The sequence below is a fragment of the Brassica napus genome, chromosome C4 (genome assembly GCF_020379485.1).
Source record: "Brassica napus cultivar Da-Ae chromosome C4, Da-Ae, whole genome shotgun sequence".
Classification (NCBI taxonomy): Eukaryota; Viridiplantae; Streptophyta; class Magnoliopsida; order Brassicales; family Brassicaceae; genus Brassica; species Brassica napus.
In genome coordinates, this window is record NC_063447.1 from 22,375,438 (window position 1) to 22,384,147 (window position 8,710).

Sequence of the window (8,710 nt, forward strand, 5' to 3'; positions counted from 1 at the left end):
TGTTTAGTTCACAAGAATGGAAAAAGAAGAAGGGTAAATCAATTTTGGGAGCATTAAGAGCTTCAAGTTGGTTGTTCATGGTGGTTGTGGTATTGATGACAATGGCAATCTTGTAATTACTTGAAAATGATGAGGGTGAGAGAGTAAAAATGTCATTTTCGAAAAGAAAAAAAGAAAAAAAATTTGATGGCATTTTCGTAAATTATATGAACTTGTGGGGTGAATAGGTCAAAACCAATTTTCAAAAAAAAAGGAGGTTAGTTTTGTGTTTGACTTTAAGTTATAGGTCAATTCTGCAAAAAGCCCTCTTTTTAACCACATCAACATTATTATTACATATCATATACCGTACTAAAAGACAAATATGCTCGACAAAGAAAAGGTCCACGTCAGCAAGCCAATAAAAACGTTTTATTCTGCCACGTCATAACAGTCTCAAGTCGACAAGTATGAAAATCTGATAATACCTCTCGGCCAATAATAATTTTCAGTGGCCCACTTGAACCCCATCTCATAAAAACCTAAACTCTGATGACAACAATAATTATCTGTCAACTTTTCTTCTTCGTCGTTTGGAATCACCGCAATTCACCGTTATCACGCACAACCCACACTCCCTCATTCAATTATGTTCTTAACTCATTCCTTGATGGTTTCGTTTCAACTTCCTCTGTTTCTCCTCCTTCATAAAATTACCTCATCGAATTTTCCATCCAAGCAAACTCTACAATCTCCATAGAAAAAAATCAGGCAATTTCTTTTTATCAAGAGCCCTCAGCTACGTTCTGTTTTTAGGAATCCGGTTTTGGTTTCGCTGGGCTATATCTCTTTATGTGGATGCATTGTGAAATGGGGATTCATTCAAATTTTAAAGTTTTGGGCAAGCAAATCCATCTCTCTGAACCTGAAAGCAACAAGGTTAGATCCTCATGTCTCTTCTTTCATAGATTAGTCAACGCATTCTATTGAAAGTGATGTAATCAACATTACAGTCTGAAGTATTTAGCAGTTGAATAAATCGACTTTAATAAATTGTGTAGTTATGAGTTGGCTAAGCTATAATACCAAACAACTGTTTTTTACTGAAAGATTACCATTTTCAGGATGGGGATGATAAAAATGAGAACACAACCAGAAGTCAGGACAGGGAATGTGAAAAAATCATCACGGCAGCAACGGTATTAATACTTTCCATCTAAGCACCACAATGGAAAGTCACTACAAGAAAACACGTGATTCCCGACCACGGGTTACGACTGAAGAGGTAGTCGCAAAATATAACGACTATGACACGACTGTTAGGCGACTAATTGGCGACGCAGAAAAACGGTCGCAGAACAGCCGCAAATTAACGACTACAACAACCAGTCGTAGTTTAGTCGCTAAATAACGACTGTCTGGCGACTAATACCATGTCGGAAATTTTCAGTCGCATTATAGTCGGTAAATAGCGACTGATTAACGACTATGCGTATGTGGTCATTCTTTCGTCGCTAATCAGTTGGTTAAAACCGGTACATAGCACGTTTTTTACATTTTTGGTCGTTGTACCTAATATTTTTGGTTAGTCAGTCTTTAGTCGCTAATAAGTCAGACAATTTACAATATAATACAGACGGTGTCTCCCCACATTTCTGCTGATAAACCGTAGAAACAAATTTCAAAAAAACAAAATCGTGAAAGACAAAAAAAAAGAAAGATTGTTTGAAGTGTTACAATGTCGGGAAATAACAACAATGCTAATTTTCGAGATTGGATGTACAAGAGGATCGATGAACGGACGGGAAATTTCTCGGAAGAATTCGTAGCAGGGGTGGATCAATTCATGACATTTGCCAATAGTCAGCCTCTCACGCAAAGCAACGGGGGTAAATTTTTCTGTCCATGTAGTGTTTGCAAAAACGATAAATTTCTTCTGGGGTCAAAAATTTGGAAACATATATATAGTAGATGATTCATGCAAGATTATTATGTTTGGTATAATCATGGAGAAGAAATTGATATGGCATTAGGAACGAGTCATGTTGACCCGACACATTTAAGTGGTAATGAAGAAGTTGGTACTGAAGATATATATGTTGATATGGTAATGATGCTTTTCGTGATAATGTGAGTTCTGACAATTATCACCAGGGTGGTAGTTACCCGGATGGTAGTTACCAGAATGTAGTAGACGATGCATGCAACCATTCAAAAAAGTTTTATGATTTGTTAGAAGGAGCAAATAATCCCTTGTATGATGGTTGTCGTGAAGGTCACTCGCAGTTATCCTTAGCTGCTCGAGTCTTGCAAACTAAGGCAGATTATAATATGAGTGAAAATGTGTGGATTCGGTGTGCCAAATGCTGAATGACTATTTACCTGATGGAAACATGGCAGCCGACTAAAACTATGAGACAGAAAAGTTGATGCGCAATTTAGGGCTCCCATATTATACAATTGATGTTTGTATCAACAATTGTATGATATTTTGGGAAGAAGATGAAAGGTGGGATACGTGCCAGTTTTGTGGTGCAGAAAGATGGAAGCCGAGAGACAAACGACGTAGAACGAAAGTACCATATAGTCGTATGTGGTATCTACCTATAGCTGATAGGTTGAAAAGAATGTATCAGAGCAAGAAGACTGCAGCGGCAATGAGGTGGCATGCTGAACACCAAGCAAAAGACGGAGAAATGTGTCATCCATCTGATGCGGCCGAGTGGAAAAACTTCCAAGGAATACATCCCCAGTTTGCCGAAGAACCGCGTAACGATTATCTTGGATTATGTACAGATGGATTCAATCCATTTGGGATGTCTCATAATCATTCGCTGTGGCCTGTGATCTTGACTCCGTACAATCTGCCCCCGGGTATGTGCATGAAAACGGAGTACTTGTTTCTTACAATTCTAAATTCTGGGCCAAAGCATCCGCGAGCTAGTCTTGATATCTTCCTCAAACCTCTGATCGCGGAGCTCAAAGAATTGTGGTCAACTGGAGTTGAAGCATACGATGTGTCCTTGAATCAAAATTTTAACCTAAAAGTCGTGCTTTTGTGGACGATAAGCGACTTTCCGGCGTACGGCATGCTTTCTGGATGGACGACCCATGGTAAATTGGCATGTCCAATTTGCATGGAAGATACAAAGGCTTTTTATCTGTCTAATGGAAGGAAGACGTGTTGGTTTGATTGTCACAGAAGATTTCTTCCTTGTAATCATCCACTAAGGAAGAATAAAAAGGATTTCTTGAAGGGAAAACACGCCTTAAATGAATTTCCACCTGTTTCTTTAACTGGTGAGCAAGTTTATTCTGAACATTTAAAAGGTGTTGAACCACCAAAAACGTCTTCTTGCGGTGGAAACGGTCATGAAACGAAGAAGCCTGGATATGGAAAGTACCATAATTGGCACAAGGAAAGCATATTTTGGGAGTTGCCATACTGGAGGGATCTAATTCTTCGACATAATCTTGATGTGATGCATATTGAGAAGAATTTCTTTGACAACATCATGAATACTCTTATGAATGTGAAGGGTAAATCGAAAGACACAATCCAGTCACGATTGGATATATCAGAGATTTGTGATCGGTCACACTTACATGTTGATGATGATGGTCAAGCTCCATTTCCTCCCTACACATTAGACGAAGCCGGGAAAAAAAGTTTATTGGAATGTGTGAAACGTGAAGTTAAATTCCCCGACGGTTATGCTTCAGACTTAGCTAATTGTGTTGATATAGAGAACAACAAGTTCTCTGGCATGAAGAGTCATGACTGCCATGTTTTTATGGAGCGGCTACTTCCATTTATCTTTTCTGAGCTTCTTGACAAAAACGTCCATCGTGCGTTATCAGGTTCTAATTTTTTGTTTTGATTTTATATTAAATGATACAACTTAATCTATAATTATCAATAATATTTTAAATTTTGTAGGTGTTGGATTATTTTTCCGTGACCTTTGCTCGAGAACTTTGCAGAAAAATCGTCTCCAAATTCTAAAGCAAAACATTGTTTTGATCATCTGCAATTTAGAGAAGATCTTTCCACCATCATTTTTTGATGTAATGCAGCATCTCCCTGTACACCTCCCATACGAAGCTGAACTAGGAGGACCTGTCAATTATAGGTGGATGTATGTCTTTGAAAGGAATTTCAAAAAGTTGAAAGCAAAAGCAAAGAACAAAAGATTTGCTGCTGGATCGATTGTTGAATCATATATCAATGAGGAGATAGCTTACTTTACTGAGCACTACTTTGCTGATCATATACAAACAAAATCAAGGTAAACACTTTCATTATTCTAGAGATCGATTCACTTTTTTTTTTATTGTGTACTCATATTTTTATGTAATGTGGATCGTTAATTTGTGCAGGTTAACAAGATTTGATGAAGGTGAAGTTCATGTATATCATGTTTCCGGAGTACCTGATATATTTACGCATGTTGGTCGTCCAAGTGGGGAAATGCAAGAAATATGGCTTTCCGAGAAAGATTATAATTGCGCACATTCATATGTATTGCGAAATTGTGATTATTTTCAGCCATTTGAGAGGTATTATTTGGTAATTATCCTCTTCTATTACAATATATCACAATAATTAACTATACTAATTTGTGGTGGTGAACTCATATAGGATGTTTGAAGATTATCTATCTACAAAATATCTAGACCTCTCCGAGAAAGAACTCTCCGCAAAGAGAGCTGACGAATATCATATATGGGTGAAAGATTATGTATGTTTCAGCAATAATATTAGTGGAATTATTGTGTCTATAATTATATATATTAATATTTTATATATATGCAGGTTAGTTACTGTAGTAATACACATAAGTTTCCTGTGTGGGTCAAAGATATCGCGAGTGGACCTGTGAATAAGGCCAAAAGCTGGCCCATCTACTTCAGCAGAGGTTTCTTATTTTCATACGCAGAAACATGGTGAGGGACGAAAGACTTGTAACTATGGGATATGTGTTAAAGGAGAGAGTTATACAAATGCATCAGATGAAGCTGATTACTACGGAATCTTAACTGATATCATTCAAATTGAGTACGAGGGGGCGGTGGATTTGAAAATCACACTTTTCAAGTGTAAATGGTATGACCCTAAAATTGGCAGAGGCACTCGGCGGAGCAACGGTGGCATCGTAGACATTCTTTCATCGAGGAAATACTATAAATACGAACCATTTATTCTAGGTATTTATTATTTATACATATTAATTAATGTCCATAAATATATTATTAACTTTTTATTATTTGATAACAGCATCTCAAGCACATCAAGTTTGTTACATCCCGTATCCGTATGTAAAAAAACCAAAACAGTCGTGGTACAATGTCTTAAAAGTGAACCCGAGGGGAATTATTTCAGGAGAATACGAAGACAAAGAATCGACACTGTTACAACAAGACAATGATGATGCTGTATTGATGACTACAATTGAAGATCTAGCAGTCGACCATTTGTCGCATGTTCGAAGAGAACCGATAAATCTCGATATTGATGTCGAAGATGAAGAATCGGAAGATGAATTCCAATGTAATAAATCTTCTGATGATGATGATGATGATGGTGAAGATGGAAAAACACCATACTAAAATATTTTACAATAAATTGTAATTCATATCCCTAAACTTATGTTATTTTTTTTCTATAATGTGAAAATAATGTTATGTTAGCTGCTTTTTAATAACGTGTTTTGATATTGTTAAGTGGCTTGCTTTGGTTGGCTTAGTCACTGGTTTATTACTTCTGTTCCGATCTAATAAATTCATTATTTTGTTTCTGTGTTTTGAGGTTTGGTCGTGACAAAGGGAAACTGACCCGGAGGATCTCAAAGACTTTCAGAAAAAAGTTTGATGCTGCTTATTACAGTTGGACTGTTGTGCCTCAGGACAAACAAGAGACAATAGTTATAGAATTTGCAGTTAAGTCTTTTATCTTCTATATTAAATCTCAACTTTTGTTTAATTTGACTTTTAACATCAACTTTCTCTGTGTTTTTTTTGTAGAAAACTCACACTTGGAGTCAAATACACACTGGTCTTATCCAGGAAAAATTTGAGAGCATATGTCAGCTACGTATGAAAGACATGGTTAGCATTTGTAGGAGGAAACGAAAGCAACCAATCTGGATCCATGATACTCTGTGGGAATAAATGACAGCGTATTGGGACACTCCTGCAGCAAAAAAAAAAAGTGAAACTGCATCAGTGGCTCGTTTGTCTGAACGGAACGGACTTGGTCCACACAAGCACAACACTGGCCAAAAGTCTTTCCAACAAATCGAATATGAAATGGTAAGCTGTTTTTGCTCCTTTCATAAAAGTTAAACAATCTGTATCATTAACCTTTGCTTTTTTTTTTACCATTTTTGGTTGAGGAATTGGGCAGACCAGTTTCTCTTGGTGAAGTTTACATCAAGACACATACAAAAAAGGATGGGACCTATGTTGATTTGAAAGCTGAGCAGGTTGCAGAGATAAATAAGAAGAACAAAGAAGCCAAGTTGACTGCCCTTGAGGCTGAAAACTCACAGAGTTCAGATGGTGCTTCCAATGATCGACAGCTCTCCATAGAGGAGGATACCGAGATATTCCTTTTGGTAAGCTGTTTCTTTCAAAAAAAAATTTCTCTTTATACTTCATACTCTTTTCTTCTGCTTTATAGTAACAATTTTATTTTTTTGTTGTAGTCTACTTTCACAGATGAAAGAGGACATTACTATGGCATTGGAAGCCTCCAGCAAACTCTCGTCAATGGTAAACGGAAGTACAGTGAGGTCTCTTCTTCTGCATTCCTTGACATGAATAAGCAGCTTGAAGAAGCTCACCGCAAAATAGAAGAGCAGGCTGCTTCTAATGCAGCACAGGCTACTACTATTGCTGAGCAGGGCTCTACTATTGCAGAGCAAGGTGCTACTATTGCAGAGCAGGGTGCTACTATTGCAGAGCAAGCAAAGCAGATCAATGAGTTTGCTGTAGTGAAGAAGTTTCTGTCTGCAACTGATCATAGATTTGATTAGTTCGTATCTACTAATTCCACCACCTGATCATGCTTTCTTGTTTATGTCTCTTGGACATGAAACTTGACTTTTGTTTAGTTGTTTGTCAACATCTTTTGTAAACTCTCGGTGGTAGGTAACATTTTTTGTAAACTCTCGGTGGTTCACATTTTCAGGTTTAAAATTAACTAGTGTTTTCAAATTCACAATTTGTTTAATAAATATTGTTTTGTTATATAATAGCATCACAAACAAGAAAGCACAAATAATAAAATTAAGAATTAAAATAACAAAAAAGAAGTCTGAACGTAGTCGTAAAACAGTCAGCAAAATAGAAATATTTTACGACTAAATAGCGACTCATAAAATAACTGTAGTCGCTAATCAGTCAGAAATATATTGACTAATTTACGACTAAGATTACCGACTGATTTATGACTAAAAAATACCGACTAACTTACGACTGCACATAACTGACCGATTAACGACTACAAGAACCTGATTGATTAACGACTTCAAATATCCGACTGATTAACTACTGCATTTAAACGAAATACTTGCCAAGAAAGTAGTTGTAGATTAGACGTAGTGTAGTTGTAATATAGTATGACTGTTGCCCGACTAGTTGCCGACTGATTTAATTAGTTGTAATTTAGTCGTAAGGTAGTCGTAATTTAGCGACCGATTCCCGACCGCTCTAATTACCGACACGATGATTGACGACCATAACGTTTAGTCGCTATTCAGTGGTAATACGTAATTTGCGACTGTTTCCCTACCGATTCTTCAGTCGGTATCTACTTGTTTTCTTGTAGTGAGTGGTAATGAAATTTTGAGGCCCATTCTTTTTCTCATATCTTTTCCACAGGACGTGGAAACTTACCATCAAGCTCATCACTTTTCCATCAAATATAATCTCCATCAACATCCGGTGGAGGTCTAAAAGATATTGTCCGTCCCGAGAAAGCCTGATGGGACGCGAGTGTACACAATGGGGCGTGGGAAACCGCTTTCTTCTCAGACGAAGTTTAATCAGTTTCTCATCTATTAACCGAGATGTGTAGGATTTGGGTTTCCTTTATGCACTCTAAAAGTATCTGAATCCTCACTTGGGTATTGTAGATTTTGTATACCTCACTATATCTTCACTTGTGCTGCATTTGAATACTTAATTATGACATGAAAATATCGTTCCTTTCTAACTATGTACGTTTTTATTGTCATTAATTAAATCTGTAGAGATCAGGTGTTACGAGGCCTTTATACTGGAATTGATATCACATTGCCGCAACACTGTCTACCACTGATATGTGCCGTCATGAACCATGAGCCACGAGCCACCACCTGAGAGCCATGTCCTCGTCAATAGAGTTATCGCAAGCCATCATTGCCGAGATCCGAGCAAGTGAGATCATGGTCCCACTCTTTCTTGTGTACCAAGCTTATTCTCCTCCACCCTTGATTGATCTCTAGTCATCAGCTCCGGTCTGGTCTTCCCGTTGACGTCGTCATAGCCATGTCATCAATGCCATCAAGCGCTTCATGTCTGTGTCCGTTTCATCTCGTGTTGCAACTCGTATATATGATCATGTGATGTACGTAAGACCATGTGACGTTCACGTTACGCAAAAAGATCTCAACGCATGCTCTTTGGTCAAGCTAAACCAAGGTTAGGGTTGTGTAAGTACTTGATTCTTACGTCAAGTTCTACAAAG

At 37.4% G+C, this 8,710-nt stretch overlaps 1 protein-coding gene across 1 annotated transcript; it reads left to right on the forward strand.

Annotated features, from left to right (window-relative positions):
• The first annotated feature begins 354 nt into the window (after nt 1-354).
• On the forward strand, nt 355-5,706 carry LOC106355036. The gene is made up of 5 exons (XM_048753306.1): nt 355-918; nt 1,104-4,268; nt 4,360-4,539; nt 4,622-4,721; nt 4,796-5,706. Exon 2 carries the CDS (start codon nt 2,409-2,411, stop codon nt 3,858-3,860), a length of 1,452 nt encoding a protein of 483 aa, XP_048609263.1. The 5' UTR covers nt 355-918; nt 1,104-2,408; the 3' UTR covers nt 3,861-4,268; nt 4,360-4,539; nt 4,622-4,721; nt 4,796-5,706.
• The last annotated feature ends 3,004 nt before the right edge of the window (nt 5,707-8,710 follow it).

Coding starts and splice junctions, on each gene's coding strand:
- LOC106355036 (XM_048753306.1), top strand. CDS start 2,409: ATGCGCAATTTAGGGCTCCCATATTATACAATTGATGTTTGTATCAAC.